We start from the raw sequence: 16,921 nt of genomic DNA, 5'->3' as shown, positions 1-16,921 counted from the left end.
CGCGAACAAGGTGTATGAAAGCAGGGCTCTGTTTCCGGTTCGTGTGGAGGATCGGGAACTGCCATGTCGTTCTTTCAGGAAGTTTAATTAGAAATGGAAACGAATTTTATATTCTTATCTATCCTAGTTTAGCTGTCCTCAATACTCATAGTTTGATACTCCCACAACTTACTGCCTTGCCTTCCACCCCCTTGCACACTCTCCAAAGGTTACAAACTCCACGCCGTCCCTCTCTCTCAACCACCCGATGACCCGGTCGATCATACCGACAACGTGCGCCATACCGCTTGTATCGGGGTGCAACACGAGCGGGAAGACGAAATCGCGCTGCTCGCCATCAATGGTCTCATTATAGAGGTAGTCGAACCGCGCTTTCCAGTTGCTTTCAATGGTCTCGGGGCTTACGAAGCCGTGCGAGTTGGCAGCTGCCGGGAGGAACTGCATCGGCGTCATGTCTTCCATGTACCAGTTGCAGGGGATCTCAACGAGGGTGCTGCTTGTTTGCGGAGCAGGAGGCGCAAGGGGATGCATCCAGGTCGAAGCGGGGACGGAGGGAGAAAAGTCGATCGGTGGAGGTGTTTGAGTGGTTGTTAGGTAGTATGGCGATGAGTCGTGGTGGGTAAGAGATGTGTCTGATGGACTATTAGCAGGTCATGAAAGATTTAGAGGTAAGGGCGTACCGTATAAAAATCCATGCTCTTCCAGAACCTTCACCGTATGATCCCTGAGCTGGTAGAGCGGTGCTCTCCATCCGAGTGGTTTCTTGCCCGTAAGATCAGTAGCGAGCTTGACGCACTTTTCAATTACGTCTCGTTCTTGCTCTTCTGAAAGCTGCGTCGCGCCTTCATGCGCATACCCGTGACAACCAATCTCCGCGCCAGAATCGACGATCGCCTTCGTCTGGTCCGGGAACGACTCCAAGGAGTGACCGGGAACAAACCACGTGACGGAAGACGAAATACCATGCTTCTGGAACAAGCGGAGTAATCGTGGAACACCGACCTGCGCAGCAAAATATCCGCTGCTGAAATCCGCAAGACCGTTCGTGGGTGAAGCGCCCGTTCCGAGGAACCCAGAGACGGCATCAAAGTCGACAGAAAGCAACACTTGAATGCGCCGGCTGGGTTGAGGACTGAGAGAAGGATCCGGCTTCCAGAGATCGCTTCCCTCAACAAGATCATCGACTGTCAACCACTTTCCGGTGATATGGCGAGCTGAGCGGCTTGTTAAACGGACTAGGCCGCGAGCAAGGTCGTACGATGGCGCAGTTGTTTTCGGTGGGGCGGTTGGCAATGATTCTTTCAACTCATCAAGAATTAACCCCGGTGCGACCGCATTGAATCGAGTCTCCAGGCCGAGGGCCTGAATTTCGGTCTCGATAACTCCGCACGCCGCGGCATATTGTCTCTCGATTTCGCGTGGGGAATACCCAGAGACGCCCTCTTGTGAGGTGATGACGAGAGAAACACTCTCAAGTTGACGGCTACCATTCACATGCTGGCTAGCGATGGCGCGAACAAGCGACTTGATGGTGCTCACAGTCTTGTCCACAACTTGATCAGGAGCCGTTCCATCATCGGAGACCTCGCTGACATGCACAAGAGAGGTAATTGGACCGAAGAACGCCGCAGCCGCGTTGACACACCAAGCAATTGAAGAGTCTGAACCATCACCGGTGACAGGGAAGAAATTCGGATTTGGCGGGGTTGCTGGGATCTGACGAAGATCGTGGGCTGTCACTTTGGTGTTTTGTTCTGCGGGCGGGTGAGTTGGTGTGAACACGCGTTGGATCGAAGGCAGACGTACGGAGGAATTTGCCTACGGCTGCAGCGCCAGTACTGCTGGCTGCCCCGGTGATAAAGACATGTTGTCCTTGAGTGGCGGAGGACATGGTAGCAAATGCTGGGGTGAAGTTGGAGAATGGCGGGGTGATCAAAGAGTTCCATTGCGACCAAGTCGGCCCGTCCGAGACGAAAATGCCAAGCCCGCCCAATCGGGAAACCCGACGCGTCTTCCACCATTGCACTTCCTTCCTGATCACAATCATCTCCATCTCACCTTGCTGCAGAGTTACATTGAAGCTGACCACGGTGCTCAGGCTGTGTTGAACAATTCCGTTATTACTCTCGATAGGTTGATTCAGGACCAGCGCCAATGGTTAAGTGGACGGACAGGCTGCACGACTGCACGACTGTCCGACACGTCCGAGGACCACTGAAAGCAAGCATGCCGTTACACCACCCTTCGTCAAGACCGATAGGTTCCAATTGGAAGGCAGCCTCGCCATTCTCGTCAGTTGCTGACGTGTGCGATCTATCACCGTTGTGTGCCTCCCACGACTGCCCCGCTTAGATACATGTGGCCCGTAATGATTAGCAAAGCCTGTCAAAAAAGCTGAAGCAAAGACGATATAAGTTTCATGGCGATACTACGGCCGGGCCCTGGGATATGATGCCGATTGATAGCCGGTTTCGCTATGATTGGACCATACCCCCCTCAAAGCCAGCCGCACACTGTAGGGATAGGAACGGGGCAAGCTGGAGGCTGAGATTGAGGCGCAGATTGAGAAGAGTCTCACCCCATTGCTTTTTCTGAGGGATAAAATGCTTATCCCCGCACGATCAATCTCCACGTCCCTGCCGTCTCCTGCCGATCGTCTTCACAGCTATGTAGCTGGCTTCTTGCAGGTCAATATGGCGACACCGACCGAGAAACAGACTGCGCAAATGACGCCCGGGAATCCAAGGTGACATGAACAAAATGTTGGTCCTGGTAAGATAGTGAGCTAATTGTTGTCGTCAAATCGCAGTGAGGTCCCGTACCCAATCCAGCTCTTTGAGTCGACACGGGATTCCTTCATTCAAGATCTTGGGCCGGACAAGTTTGGCCAGTTCCTGAATGCCGAAGCACTAGTCAGAGCGATTGAACAGGATGTCAAAAGTCATCCGCAGAATAAATCGCTGGTGATGCTGTGTGCGAGGAAAATCAACTCCCTGACCGAGAAGCTGCAGCCATACTTCGACATAGTCAACATCTTCGTCCAGTCGAACCCCTCCTACGCTGCACTGGTTTGGGATCGCTCCGCCTGCTATTCCAGGCATGTATACCCTTGTATCGTCTTTTGCTTGGTATCTAATGGCCTTTGTGACTAATCGGTTCCAGCTCACAAATCAATACATGACATTTCTCGAAAAAGTCTGTGGAATGCTGAATCGCCTCATCGCAACCATTCCCGCCTATGTCGAATACCTGTCCATCGTCAAGGAAAGAGCTGAAAAGAATGGATCTAGCCTTTCGAAGCGTATACCCGAGTCGTTGTCGCGAATTTACCGAGATATTCTCGAGTTCTGCTACTACACATGCAATCTTCTGTCATCAGGCAACAAGGGCATCAGGGCTCGCTGGAGGTTATTTCATCGCAGTGCGTGGAGGCCTTTCGATAGTCATTTTGGTGCTATTCTTGAAAGCCTCAAACACCACGGCGAAGTATTCGAGCGGGAAGTTAATTGTTTTTCGACGGCCGAGACGATGGCATTCATAACAAGATACGAGGACCGAGTGAAAGAGGACGAGGCGCAAATAGCAACGGATGCCAGGAGGCATATGGGTACGGTGATGTGCACCTACATACTAGGAGTCAGCACTGAGAAATGATAGATGAGCAAGCAAACGAAGTATTGCGTTGGATCAACGCACCCGACTGGATGGAGATTTACGAGCGTGTGCAGAAGCGTCGGCTGGAAGGTACCTGTGAGTGGATCCAGGAAGACCCAGTGTATCAAGAGTGGTGGTCCCAGCGCGAACGGTCAGCTACGAGCGTGGAGAGGAGAATCCTTCTCATCCAAGGTACATCCCCTTCTGGTCGGATTCTCTCGAAATGTTATACAGCTAATGCTGCAATTAATCCCAGGCAAGCCAGGATATGGCAAGACGACGATTTGCGCGGGTCTTGTGCAAAGTCTTGGGGCCTATGTGGTCACTCCCGCACCGCCTAAGTCAGACAAGGGCAACGGTTTTACCACAGATGTAGCCGGCGCCGACCATGACCAGGCCAGCTCCAGTACAGAGAGCTTCTGTGTGGCCTTTTTCTTTTCGACAAGCAGGGTGAGCGGACGAGTTAACAAGAGAGCGCCGTACGCGCCTTCCTTAGCCAGATTGTCAATGCTTTTCGCTACAACGGAAAGGTGCTCGATCTAGCGTCGCTGTTGATGGCGAAGGATCAAAGTGGACTCCCGAATGCTACAGCCAGCCAGGCATTGGCCCTATTGTACATGCTAGTTCAAAACATTCCTGGAATCGTCTTCGTTGCGGATGGTGTTGATGAATGCCCCACCCATCGGCAGTTTGTTACGGACATTATCAAAGTGTTGAAGGATTCTGCATCGTGTGGGCTCATCCTACTTAGTAGACCTACAATCGAGCCTCATCCGCGCCTTGGAAGGGACTGTTACAGGATAACACTCGAGCCTGCCCAGAACCTTGCTGACATCGAGCTCTATGTGGAAAGTAACGTGGAAGATCTGCTCGACGAAGGGATTCTCGACGAGGTATACAGCCCAAAAGCTCTAGTGCAGCGCATCTCCTCCCGGGCAGATGGGATGTTTATTTGGGTCTTTTTGCTTCTACAATATTTGAGCTGCCCTGCTCTTACCATCAAGCAGCGGCGAGAGGCCATAGAGGACTTGAACAGGCTTGAAGGTCTGGACAATCTTTATATCGCCATATTTACTGGTCTCGGACAAGAATTTCCCCAAACGGCAAGCTTCAATGTCCAGCGTCTCTTTCAATGGGTAACATGCTGCTCCCGACCACTGCATATAAGAGAGCTGGAAGTATGCATCTCAATCCCGACTCACAGACCCCCGGAGCGAGAGGACCGCAACTCCGACCTGAGGAGAAATATCGCCAAACTTTCAGGTGCCATGCTGGAGGTTACATTTGATAAACACGTGCGCTTTATCCACCTTTCGACCCAAGAGTTTTTCTCCGGTCGCGGTACCAGCTTGTCGCTGGACTCTCCAATACGTGACCTGATCGATCCAACTGCGTCCAATCGATATATGGCCATCTGTTGTGTTGCCTATCTATTATACATAGTTCCCGCAGAGTGCTTCTCGTCAGCCAACCAAGCCATGACTTGGAAGCAACTGAACGAGGCCTATCCTTTCTTGGACTACGCAGTCCATTCATGGCCTACACACGTACTGACTACGATCTACGCCAAAGGTCCTGGGGCTGAGAAAGGGAACACCCAACGGTCGGCCGAGCACGAGTACCTCATGGATCTGATATCAAACCTCCTGTCGTCAGAGAGCACATTAAAAATGTGGATAGAGGCTTCCCTCATTTATTCTAGATTCCCCAGTATCCAAGCCCTTTACTCGCACAGCGACCAAGCTGGTGGGAACGAAACATCATATGACCAGGCCGAGAATCAACGAATGAAGCATATCAAGAGCAATATTTCCGAGCTTGCTCACGACTTAAGAAGGCTGCAAGCCTCATGGAGTGAGTTGTTACTTCGAGAACCTCATGAAATCTGGGAGCCTAGTGTCTCTGGCTTTACTACGTCCCGCTTCTGGAGAGGCGTCAATACCTCCCGAGTCAAGTTTCTCAACGTTCGAGAGTCGTCTCAATTTGGCTACATCGTCCTGACATCACGGGTCGCTACAAACGGATGCGAAGTTGGAATTGTCAAGTTATTTCCACCGAAGTAAGCGGCAGGCAGATTTGGGTCAATTTTGGATGACGAAGTACATACATGCTGATTTGTCCTGATGCAGGTCGTCAATGATCGGAGCCGTGGACATAGCCGATCGACCAAAGCTTCATGAGGGTGAGGATTGGAGCGGTGTATACGAAAGCTGGTCCTTGACCACCGGAAACATTCTATATTCCATCGCTGTTACAATATCGTCCCCGCGGTGGCAATTAGCTCCACATGTGGAATCTGAACTTCTCGACAGGTACTCGGGCTCTTCTAAGCTAGAGCAGCTGCGCCACCTTCGTGCGCGTGAATTTTCGGAGACGAAATGGAGAAATAGAATGGACGACCTGTTTCAGGAACCCGTTTCTCGCGCGTACTGGCTATCCCGAGCTGCGAAGAACTGTACCTTCAAGATTCCAGCCGCCATTAGTGCAGATATACGTACTGTCATCATCGGCAACGAAATAATCAGGATTGCCGACCAGAATGACGAAGCAGAAGGAGCACGGACTCACACACCCTACCGATTTGATCACCAGACGTTGCCTTGTGAACCTCCGGACCGGATCTTGAGCCAACTTCGGCATGACCTCGAATATAGCGAGAAAGAGTACCGACGGACACCTGACATCAAGCTAAGCCCCAACGCTCAATATCTTGTTATGGTACACTATTCCCGTTCCGAATTCATTAAAGACGGCGAATGCTGCCCAACAAGATGGTTGCTACAAATCTTTCAGCACACTGCGCAACCGTCCGTTGGGCTAAACTTCGTCTTGGTCGCCTCAACTGAGTTCTTCTCTGACCCCGATATTACTCTCCTGGGGTCTCTGAGAGGGATCGAGTTTCACCCCCGCAGGCTTATTTTGTTCTTCCCTCAGGTATACGAGGGATCATCGAGGACATACCGCTGGGATTTCAAATTTCCTCTATGGCCAGCAGGAGAGGTGAATGTCTTTTCGAATCCGTGGCCACTCTGCGAGCCCTCACTGATAGACTTGCAATTCTCGACTGACGGCCAATACCTCTCCGGCTACATCGTTGAAGGCGAGTTTGACACCGTCTCAGCAGACCCAAGCGCCTCATCTTCCAAACAGTCCGACTCACCGGCCCGTCTTCCTAGTGATCTCGATGGAACAAGACCTATTCTCGCTAAAACAACTGCGACGCCTAGGCCCGCGATGGACCTGGCTAGCATGATTGCCAGCGATGAGCGACCCGTGGTTCAAGGGCAGAATGCAGTCACCGTCACTCGACTTTCCCAAGATCAACTTGAAATCTCTCGACTGATCACGTCGGAAGCTGACAGCTCTGCAACGTTACATACACTCAATACAACGGGCCAATGGAAATCGCAAACCTTGACGAGATTCCCTAACGAAATGCGTGACCGAGTCAGCATTGACTTGATTAGGCAGCCACCTGGTGAAGCAGAGGGCAATATGCGACTTGTCTTCAACAAACAGCTTCGAGATTCCTATTCTTGGAAAGATGTAGGAGATGATACTCTTCCCGCAGTCTTAGATCGGGCTTGGTCTACGGTGCCTGTCAAGACGGGAAAGGCTGCGGTTGACGGTGCAAATCCTTTTGCTCTCCTAACCTCTTCGTCGAATAGTGAACGGCGGTCCCTCCCAATTTTTGGCGCTGGGCCCGCAGCTAGTGGTGTCTGAAAGTAAGAGTGACATTCTACCGCCTTGTTGCAGTCTTGACTGAACAGTTTCATTCCGCTATTGACTTTCCAGCTGTGAGAGTGGCCTTCTACAAATTGCTCTCCAACCATGTCCTTCCATATGACGTTGATATATTCGCTGGTTTTACTTGCTACATGGTCCCGGTCGGATCAAAGGACTGTCATATACATCGAGAGTCATGAGTTCGGACATAACATGCTCGTTAACCAGACCCCAACGACGTTTTGTAATGGCAAACGCACCAGTTCTAAAATGCCATCTATTCCCACATACTTCCCACCTGTCTACTGATCCAGCTCAAACTCAGTTGGATAGAAAACAATCCATCACCTGTGGACCGCTCAGCAAAGACTCATCCTTGGACAACCAACCCGATCCACACCCGCTCACGGACAAACTTATAACTGGTGGGAAAACCCCTAAACTCGACAGCCTACCTAGGAGGGGTACGCCATGCTCAAGAATAGCCATAGACGGTCCTATTTCTAAAGTCAGCTAACAAACGTCGACCCCGCGGGGGAGATGGATTTAGCCTAAATGGCTTCGCGATCCCCTGTCACAGAGTGCTCAAGGTTCAAGCTCCAAGCTCAGACCATTGACTATAAACGATTCATGTATTTCAACGGAGGAACGAGCTCGTAGACGATTGCCAATGCCGAGTCCTATTAATTCTTCATTCGCAGTCACCATGTCCACCTTCACCAACCCCATCCTCCCAGGCTTCTATCCGGACCCCTCCTGCATCCGCGTCGGAGACACCTTCTACATGGCAAACTCGAGCTTCCAATTCTTCCCCGGAATTCCAATTCACAAATCCAAAGACCTGATTAATTGGGAACTTATCGGTACCATCGCTTCTTTCTAATTTCTTCCTCTCACCAACTAATACGGAGCATGGCAGGAAACGCCATCAACCGCCCCAGCCAACTCGACCTCTCAGCGGCAACAACAAAAGTCAACAACGCCGCCCGCGGCGAGATCTTCACGGGGGGCGTCTACGCGCCGACGATTCGGTTCCACAAAGGGACATTCTATATCGTGTGCACGATGCTCTCTGGAACGGTAGATATGAAAAGCGACGAGGACTTCCAGCCGCGGAACTTCATCATCAGCGCGACGGACCTGGAGGATCCGCAGTCGTATAGCGACCTAATCTATTTCGATTTCTACGGGATCGATCCCAGTCTTTTTTTCGATGACGATACCGGGAAGGTTTATGTCCAAGGGAGTTGGATCCACGGGTACCGAAAGACTCCCGCGACGGTGATCCGGCAGGCGGAGATTGATCTGGCTACTGGGGAGTTATTGAGCGAGTGTAAGGATATTTGGGGCGGGCATACGGGGAAGGTTCCTGAGGGGCCGCATATCTATAAGAAAGATGGGTGGTACTATCTCCTTATTGCGGAGGGGGGCACACATGGACGGCATAAGATTACCATGGCAAGGGCGAGGGGGATATGGGGTCCGTATGATACGTACCAAGGTAATCCGGTGTTGACGGCTGAGGGGTCAAGTGGGGTGGTTCAGTGTGTAGGGCATGGGGATCTGGTTCTGGATGGGGAGGGGCAGTGGTGGTGTGTTATGCTTGCGAGGAGGGAGTATGGCGGGAGTTTTCCGTTGGGGAGGGAGACGTTTTTGACTGCTGTGGAGTGGGAGGAGGGGGAGTTTCCAGTCTTTGAGACGGTAGAAGTAGAACAAAGAGTTCAGCGGAGTGTTGCCAGTAAGCTTGTGGACGGTAGCTTCAAGGCTGTGGAGTTGAAATCGCCGTTAGCGTTGTATTTGCGGACGCCGGAGTTGGAGTACTACAAGCAAGACGGGAGCGAGATCATTTTGACGCCGACAGAGGGCGATCTGGATGCATTGGAGGGGACGCTGACCTTCGTCGGACAGCGACAGACGAGCCTCGACTCCGCCGCAACTGTTACACTTCCTATGGACGTTTCGCCGGCGAGAAACGCCTTCTACGGCCTGGCTGTCTACAAAGACCCCTTCCGATATGTGGCGCTCGAGTACAGCGCTGAACATTCAGTCCTGAGCCTGAAGCATCAGGAGGCCGGGAAAGGTCTCGTCACAGTCTCATCAATCAGCATTCAAGACGCCACCGCGCTGCAACTATCCATCACGTCGACGACAGAGAAATACACTTTCCGAGCTTTGAAAAGTCCGCCTGGAGATGGTAAGGATATTCTAAGCGGAGAAGTACCATGCTCTGCTCTAAGTGGCGATGACTTTACAGGTATGTCAACAACAATGGAATTGTTTAGCCAATGCTAACCGAGTCCCCTATGGAGGAACCGTCTACGCAATCTACGCATCAGGAGACAATGCTCCTGTCAAATTCAAGGATTTCGAGATTCAGAATTAGACCGGGTCGGATTACGAGGCATTCTATTTGTTGAGCACACTCCATCTCCACGGAATCTGTAGTAGTAAGGCTGGTAGATTACGATCTAATTCGTATCTACTCCGAACCTTCAGAAGAACCCCGCAACGCAGTTTCGGAGTTGTAAAGTAGTCCGATCAACCCGTCACTCTATTCCCAACGCAGGCAACAAGATACTCCGTAAAGACATAAAATGTAGCCGACTGATAATGGCTACAGGATGCTCCCTCAAAACTACATGTAACCAATCTGAAGTTAAAGATTCCGATCATCATGACAACCCGCCCCCGCATCAGAGACCTCGGCTACAGCCCCGGTCGATTCACCCCAGGGCCCAAGAACTCCCTTCTTGACGTCCCAGGTATGCCATCCCCGCTAATTCACCCCAATAGTCTCATGAAAACTCCATCTAAAAATCTCCAGGGGTAACGGTCGGCCAAGTAACGATCCACACAACCCCCGACATCCACACCGGCCTGACCGTGATCTTCCCGCGCGGGATCGAAAAGACGCGGACGTTACCATGCTACGGGGCGACGCATGATCTCAACGGCATGGGCGAGATGACGGGGACGCACGCGCTGAACGAGTGGGGGTTTATGAACGGTGTATGTTAGCTCCCTCGTTTCACTGTCAGAACGAAAACATATTTCTTTCCTGCTATACAAGCATGTGTACAGCGAAGATTACTGATTCTGCCGCAGCCCATCGCACTAACAAACACTCTCTCCGTCGGAAAAGTCTACGATGGGATGTTCCTGTGGTCGCTGTCAGAGGCCGCAGAATCAGGAGAAGATGACATCGAGACGATGCGGAGGATGAACATTCCCGTTGTGGCGGAGACATATGACGGGTTGCTGAACGATATCTCTGCTTCGGTGATCAACAAAGATACAGTACTTGAAGCTATCAAGGTATCAAAGGTCCAGAGTGAGATTCTCGAAGGGAACTATGGTGGTGGCACTGGAATGCGATGTCATGGGTATAAGGGTGGGACTGGAACGGCGAGTAGGGTTGTTCCTGGGACAGATGGGAATGATTATACGCTCGGTGTCCTGGTCCAGGCGAATCATGGGCAGAAGCCTGATTTGAGGATTGGGGGGGTTCCAGTGGGTGAGATTTTGAAGAAGGAAGAGGAGGGGAAGGGGAGGAGTGATGAGTTGCCTGTGGCAGGGCGGGCGGCAGAGGGGAGTATCATTGTTGTTATCATGTTCGTCCTTCCCACATTCCATATCAGCTTCCCCTGATGTCCTTTGCCAGATTTGACTAACGAGAATAGCACCGATGCTCCGTTGCTGCCTCATCAATTGCGGCGAATTGCTCAGCATGCGGGCATTGGGATCGCACAGGTCGGTACTTCTCGTATTGCCAACTCGCTCCAACCTCTATTCGACCATACTAAATCTCCTTAGGTAGGAGGCCACTCGGCCGGCCGCAACTTCAGCGGCGAAATCTTCCTCGCGCTGTCCACGGGTACATCGCCGAACGAGCTCGCATCACAATCTAGTGGTTTCGACTACCTGCCACCGCTGGAGGCACAAAAGGTGGAGACTGTCAAGAACGAGGTTATTGATTCGCTGTTTTATGCTACCTCTGAGGCAACGGAGGAGGCAATATTGAACGCCCTTTGTAAAGCGGAGACTTTAACAGGGTTTAAGGGGAGGACTGTCGAGGCGATGCCGGTTGAGAGAGTGAAGGAGCTGCTGGAGAAGTATATGGTCCGGGTCTAGATCCTTGATCTACTGTCTGCGGTAGATATTCGAGCTACATCAGCGAGGCCCCTGCTGGACACTGTCTCAATATCATCCTATTACTCATTCAATCTCCTATGTATCCACTCAAACCAACACCTGACCCAGCTCAACTACCAATCCTTCCTGACTAACCGATCACTGCTTTGCTCCCTCCTCCGTAGCTGCAACCTCAATCTCACGCTTATCCTGCTTCCCCAACTCAATATCATCCCCCATCTTCTGCTCATGCAACATGGCCGCACCCTTCTGGACGTGGCTCGCACCACCGAACAGCGTGTCCATTTCCTCCAGCGCAACCTTCTTCGTCTCCGGAATCATAAACCAGACAAACACAGCAAGGAAAGCGTTACAGGTCATGAAGAAGAAGAACGATTTCCTAAAGCACGACTGTCAGTAAACGAACACACAAGGCCTGGAATACTGGCGCAACTTACAACCCCTCATTCTCGTAGAAGATCGGGAAAAACTGCTGGAAGATGGTATTCGCGACCCCCTGCATCTGCGAGCACATACCGACCGCCTGAGCGCGGACATTCATAGGGAAGACCTCGGCCGTGTAGATCCAGACGGTCGCGCCCCAGGAGGGCTTATAGAAGAAGGCGAACAGGAACATCAGGAAGACGATGGCGATGCCGACGGGTTGGGTCTTCGCGCCCTCTGGTGTAGACGGGGTCTGCAGGCCGACGAGGGCGGTGATGAGCATGCAGACGGCCATGCCGATCGCGCCGACGATGAGGAGGAATTTGCGCCCGAAGCGGTCGACCGTCCAGGTTGCGTTGAGGGTGAAGAGGATGCCGAAGGTTGCGTTGAGGGCGTTGATCAGGTTGATTGTGTCGCCGTTGCTCCAGATCTTCTGGTAGATGGTGGAGGAGTAGGAGTTGAATGTGCCCTGGCCGGTGAGTTGCTGGCCGATATTCAGGACGAAGGTGAGGAGCAGTCGCTTGCGGACACTGCGGTCTTTGATGAGGGTGAAGTAGGCCTTTTTGCCGCTGTCTTGTCCCTCTTTCTCGTACTGGATGGCTTCGCGGATGGTGGCGAGCTCGGTGTCGATTTCCTCGTCGGTGTCGCGGACCTGGGCGAGGACTTTGCGGGCGCCTTCGAAGTCGTTCTTGCGCTGGACGAGCCAGCGGGGGGATTCGGGCATGAACGGGAGCTGCGACATGATGATGATGGGGAGCAGGAGTTGGAAAATGACGACCATCTTCCAGTCCCATTCGCCGAGCTTCTCTCTGTTCTTGCCGGCGGCGTAGTTGACCCAGTATGCGACGAAGGAGCCGACGGAGTAGAACATCTGCCAGAAGGCCATGACGAGACCACGGATGTAGGAGGGGGTTACTTCGCCGATGTAGATGGGACCGGCGGCTACTCATGTTAGAGAGTTGGGGCGAACATGGATTTAGACATACCGATGGCAAGAGCTTGACCGCAGCCGATCAGGACGCGACCAGCCATGAATGAGGGGACGGGGTTGCTTGCTGGAGGAAAGCACTGCATGAAGGTCGCGACAACGGTGACGAAGCAGCCAGTGCCCATGGCCCAGCGACGACCAGCCCAATCGGCCTGTCGAGTTAGACTTTACGGTTTCATCTTTTGAGATTGCAGGAACTTACCAAAGGACCCGCAAGGAACCATCCCGTTATGATACCACCAACTGTGTATACCGTATTCATCAACCCCAGCATGTGGCTGTTCTGCGAAGAGTCAGACGAGATCTGTTGGATAGGTTTCTGATCTCATACCGGGTTCTCGAAGTACGCGTGCCAGTTATCGGAGTTCTGCACCGAGTTGAAGACAGAGGCATCGTAACCCATCAACACCATGCAGCCAGAGGCCACCAGGCAGATGTACCTGTTGGCAGTTAGAATTGCATGGGTGTTTGTCAGAAGCAGTCGTACCAATTATAAACTCGGGTCTTGTGCACCATCTTGTCGTGATTGATTGATGAAGTTGAGTTGCAAGACGGTAGAGTGGACGGGGAGAAGCAGTACTTTATCTAAATCCAGGGAGCTCTCTCTCCCAGGCACATGTGATGTCTGGTGCGATCCTGTGCCCAGACTCGATATCTGAAGCCAAAGTTAGGTTATTTCACTCGATTGGAGGACTTTCCAGAAGAACTACCACCAATGAACTGGTTTGCTGTTAAGGAATTGTGGAATCAGGCTGAAAGAAAGCCCAGTTTCTGAGACGTTAGAAGAGCCAGAACTGTGGAAAGCGCGAAAGTCGAACGCCTCCTGCAGATGGCTGACCAGTTTACCCAGCAGGCATGATGCCGGCTGAAATGGCTAAATAGGGTCTCTATCGAATCCTGGGGAAGGGCTAACGCCATGATGGGGTTAAGCGAGTTCTGGGGAAGCTTTGTCGCTTGGCCTCGCCGGATCCAGGCTGGTTGATTGGCTCCGGTTGCAGGATGAAGCCATGGGACACGGCTGAGACTCTCCAAGCCTCTTGGCTGTTGGAGTCTGTGGCGGTCTCCCAGGAAAGGTGCAAGAAGAGCATGCAGCGGTCATGAACACTGACACGCAAGTTCTCTCAGACACTGGTGGCGTTTACAGAACATGCTCGTGCCATGCAGCTGGAGTGCGAGCTTTCTGCGCTGGATTGGTGGTGCGATGGTTCAGTCTCAAGTGACGGCCAAGACGAGGCGGCAGCTTATCCTACTTGGCTGCTTCTTCCCAGGAAGTTTGGTCAGACGAGACTGTCTGTCGTCAACTCTCTCGTTGGTCCTTTGGATTGCGTGTCCAAGACTGGCATGCGCGGGCCCCGAAGGCTGAATGTCGATGAGGGTTTGCACTGGCAGATCCATCCGACTCCTAACCCTAGAGACATACTGGTGATTTATTGTTCAACGCCTGCAGCAAGCTGGAGGTAGTTTCAGCACATACGACAATTAAAATATTCATCACTGACAAAGCCCTCGCTCCGTGTACTAAATCAGTGTTTGAATCAATGGACTCTCCATACCGTACACCCAGTCTGCAAAAGCTCGGACCAAAACCACCCAATGCAGGTAGCAGGCCGAGTACCCATGTCGTTGAATTAGTGCTGAGGCTCAGGCTAAACGTCTGACCTTAGTTCCGTCAACTTTATTGACCCTGCTTAGAGTCTTGACCGATCTATCTCCGAGCGGTTTTGACGTTCTTTAGGTACTGAGATCTTGGGTCCATTGAACTTACATGTCCCAAAGCCTTTGGTTCTTATAATGATATACGCAGGTCGAATACAATCCTGTCACGCCGTTTCATATACTAACAACTATACTACCACTATGCTACCACTATGCTACCACTATGCTACCACTATGCTACCACTATACTACCACCACTTGAACCTCCCATCAACCCACCCATCATTCCCCTTCCCCCCATCCTCCGTCAAAAACACTTTCTTCGGAGTGCTATACCTATCCCACCCCTCCTCATCCAATAGCACACTATAATTAAACCCCCGTCTCGCCTGCACATCAAATCCCGGCCCCCAAGTCTCAAACTCCGCCATAAGCGTCTGATACGTAATCGGCGCCTGCCAAAGAATATACCCACTATCCGTAATCGTCTCATCCAGATACGTCTTCGCAAAGATACTCCTATGCCCGCTATTCCACGGCCGTCCCAGGGCACACTTCCCCTTCTTGTCCTCTGCAACAGTCGCATTCGCAGCCTGCACGCGCGAATTGTGGATATAAACCCCAAATTTGTTCTCGTACGTCGTATTCGTCCCCTTCCACGCTGTGATTCCCCCGCCGCAGCTCCGCAGTACAACCTCCGAGTCTTCAACCCACGCTGTGCCAAACCCGTACAGGAAATCCGTCTGTCCGGCAATAATCGAGGAGTGGAAATATGCGTTTCCCAGCTTTCCGACATAGACTGTATCCTGGAAGCTGTAGAAGCCGGAGAAGTAGAACCCGCCGTTTGCGCGCGAGAGGCTGAGGGAGTGGGCCGGGCCGGCGGATTGCTCGGCGTAGTTGTTTCGGAAGTCGATGTTGTATGTTCTGAAGTCTGTGTTTCCGAAGGGGGTCCCCTCTGGCACGGGGAGGCCGGAGGGGCCGTAGCCGGTTAGGCTGGCGTTGAGGGTGGGTGCGACGATGAGGACGCTTGTGTAGACGTTGTCGGTGTAGATTCCTTGCTCGGTGGCGGCGGCCCAGAGGACGTTGACGGTGTTTTTTGAGGCGTCATGGGGGTTGTTGGTCTCGCCGAGGAGGGTGAGAGGGCCTGGGCGGGTGATGTTTAGTTGCTCGGTGTAGTCGCCGGAGAGAATGAGGATTGTGTGGGGGGAGTTGTCGTGCGGGAGGGAGTCGATTGCGTCTTGGATTTTGGCAAAGGGGGCTCTCTTGTGTGTGGCTGAGACGAGGATCGTGTTCTTGGGACAGCCCTTAAGTGGGTTCCTTGGTGTTGAGGCCTGGCATTCCTCTGGAGACCAGTGATGGTTGCCAAGGGCGTTGTCCAGACTGCCAGGTAAACCCAAGACAGCGGAACCGAAGCACAAGCCAGCAAGCAAAGTCCGGACGAAGAAAGCCATAGCGAGGTTAGTCGTGGCGCTCCACTACCGTCCCATCAACACCGCCGATATTACCAGCCTTATAGCCATCTCGCCCGGAATCAGAAACGCCATGACTAGGGAAAGCTTGAGTCGGGTTTAGGCTTTTTTTCTCCGCGAGCCAGGCTATTGTCTTTTGCCGGTTTATCATCTGCCTAATTGAGCGGATGGAGGTGGAATTTTTCCTGAACGAGGTGCTGTTCTTGTGAGAGAATCAGTTTTATACTCGGAGAATCATGATCCTTCCTTCGGGACGGAGGATTTACTAGTGGGATTCCACCAATGGGTGTGCTGGGGATAGGGTGGTCAATGCGCCTCCGCAAATCAATTGCCCGTCCTTCTGTCATTGGAAGACTGAGGATTTGTTGATTTCCAGCAATGAAGCGAAGGGTTGGGACTCAGATTTCCATAATAGGCATCACGCTGCCGCAGCTCTCAGGAGAGCATCGTTCCACTCGAAGAGGCATCGACATGAGTTTCTTGTCCATGTGAGCATGCTGTACTAACTAGATTGCGCTGGGATGGATTACGGTGTTGGTAAAACTTGGTTAAGTAGTCGCATTCTCTCCTCGATCCGAAATGCTGTATTAGGTTCAAGGAGAAGGGTGCTAATGGGATCGTGCGATTTTGATCTTCAATTCAAGTAGTGGCACAAATTGTCCCCGGCTTAGGATTAAATATAGCTAATAGATCCGGGCAGGGACTGATATACCTGGAGTCTCAGGTGAGATGCAGTACCCCCTTGACAAGTCGGATCACAAGTGGAGCCATCTTCTTTTGAACATAGTGGAGCAAAATCAGCTGAACAGTGCGCTATGATTATTTAGACCTGGTATCAAACACTGTGCAGACC

General features: G+C 52.1%; 6 protein-coding genes across 6 annotated transcripts; 3 read left to right on the top strand and 3 right to left on the bottom strand.

Moving 5' to 3' along the window:
• Positions 1-109: 109 nt before the first annotated feature.
• Positions 110-2,251, bottom strand: BJY04DRAFT_192657 (uncharacterized protein). Its single transcript, XM_073711801.1, has 3 exons — positions 1,807-2,251; positions 681-1,754; positions 110-632 (listed from the first exon to the last, which is right to left on the bottom strand). Exons 1-3 carry the CDS (start codon positions 2,051-2,053, stop codon positions 169-171), a joined length of 1,785 nt encoding a protein of 594 aa, XP_073569727.1. The 5' UTR covers positions 2,054-2,251; the 3' UTR covers positions 110-168.
• Positions 2,252-2,693: 442 nt separating this feature from the next.
• BJY04DRAFT_219717 (uncharacterized protein) lies at positions 2,694-7,377 on the top strand (the record flags this gene model as incomplete). The annotated part of the gene is made up of 7 exons (XM_073716660.1): positions 2,694-2,746; positions 2,810-3,101; positions 3,163-3,607; positions 3,658-3,846; positions 3,911-4,104; positions 4,155-5,713; positions 5,784-7,377. 7 exons carry the CDS (start codon positions 2,694-2,696, stop codon positions 7,375-7,377), a joined length of 4,326 nt encoding a protein of 1,441 aa, XP_073569726.1.
• A 709-nt stretch (positions 7,378-8,086) lies between these two features.
• Positions 8,087-9,763, top strand: BJY04DRAFT_228820 (glycosyl hydrolase; the record flags this gene model as incomplete). The annotated part of the gene is made up of 3 exons (XM_073718929.1): positions 8,087-8,243; positions 8,300-9,634; positions 9,690-9,763. 3 exons carry the CDS (start codon positions 8,087-8,089, stop codon positions 9,761-9,763), a joined length of 1,566 nt encoding a protein of 521 aa, XP_073569725.1.
• Positions 9,764-10,029: 266 nt separating this feature from the next.
• On the top strand, positions 10,030-11,666 carry BJY04DRAFT_228818 (P1 family peptidase). The gene is made up of 5 exons (XM_073718928.1): positions 10,030-10,142; positions 10,205-10,389; positions 10,486-10,991; positions 11,061-11,130; positions 11,194-11,666. The coding sequence occupies exons 1-5, from the start codon at positions 10,055-10,057 to the stop codon at positions 11,509-11,511; spliced, it is 1,167 nt and encodes a 388-aa protein (XP_073569724.1). The 5' UTR covers positions 10,030-10,054; the 3' UTR covers positions 11,512-11,666.
• A 4-nt stretch (positions 11,667-11,670) lies between these two features.
• BJY04DRAFT_208395 (sugar porter family MFS transporter) lies at positions 11,671-13,459 on the bottom strand (the record flags this gene model as incomplete). Its single annotated transcript, XM_073713984.1, has 6 exons — positions 11,671-11,911; positions 11,970-12,897; positions 12,942-13,095; positions 13,146-13,226; positions 13,275-13,383; positions 13,431-13,459. 6 exons carry the CDS (start codon positions 13,457-13,459, stop codon positions 11,671-11,673), a joined length of 1,542 nt encoding a protein of 513 aa, XP_073569723.1.
• Positions 13,460-14,847: 1,388 nt separating this feature from the next.
• On the bottom strand, positions 14,848-16,050 carry BJY04DRAFT_228812 (putative pectin methylesterase; the record flags this gene model as incomplete). Its single annotated transcript, XM_073718927.1, has 2 exons — positions 14,848-15,941; positions 15,993-16,050. 2 exons carry the CDS (start codon positions 16,048-16,050, stop codon positions 14,848-14,850), a joined length of 1,152 nt encoding a protein of 383 aa, XP_073569722.1.
• Between the last annotated feature and the right edge of the window lie 871 nt (positions 16,051-16,921).

Source organism: Aspergillus karnatakaensis (assembly GCF_047715665.1).
Source record: "Aspergillus karnatakaensis strain CBS 102800 unplaced genomic scaffold BJY04scaffold_34, whole genome shotgun sequence".
Taxonomy (NCBI): Eukaryota; Fungi; Ascomycota; class Eurotiomycetes; order Eurotiales; family Aspergillaceae; genus Aspergillus; species Aspergillus karnatakaensis.
Note: the sequence above shows the minus strand (reverse complement) of the source record. Positions and strands in the feature narration are given on the sequence as shown.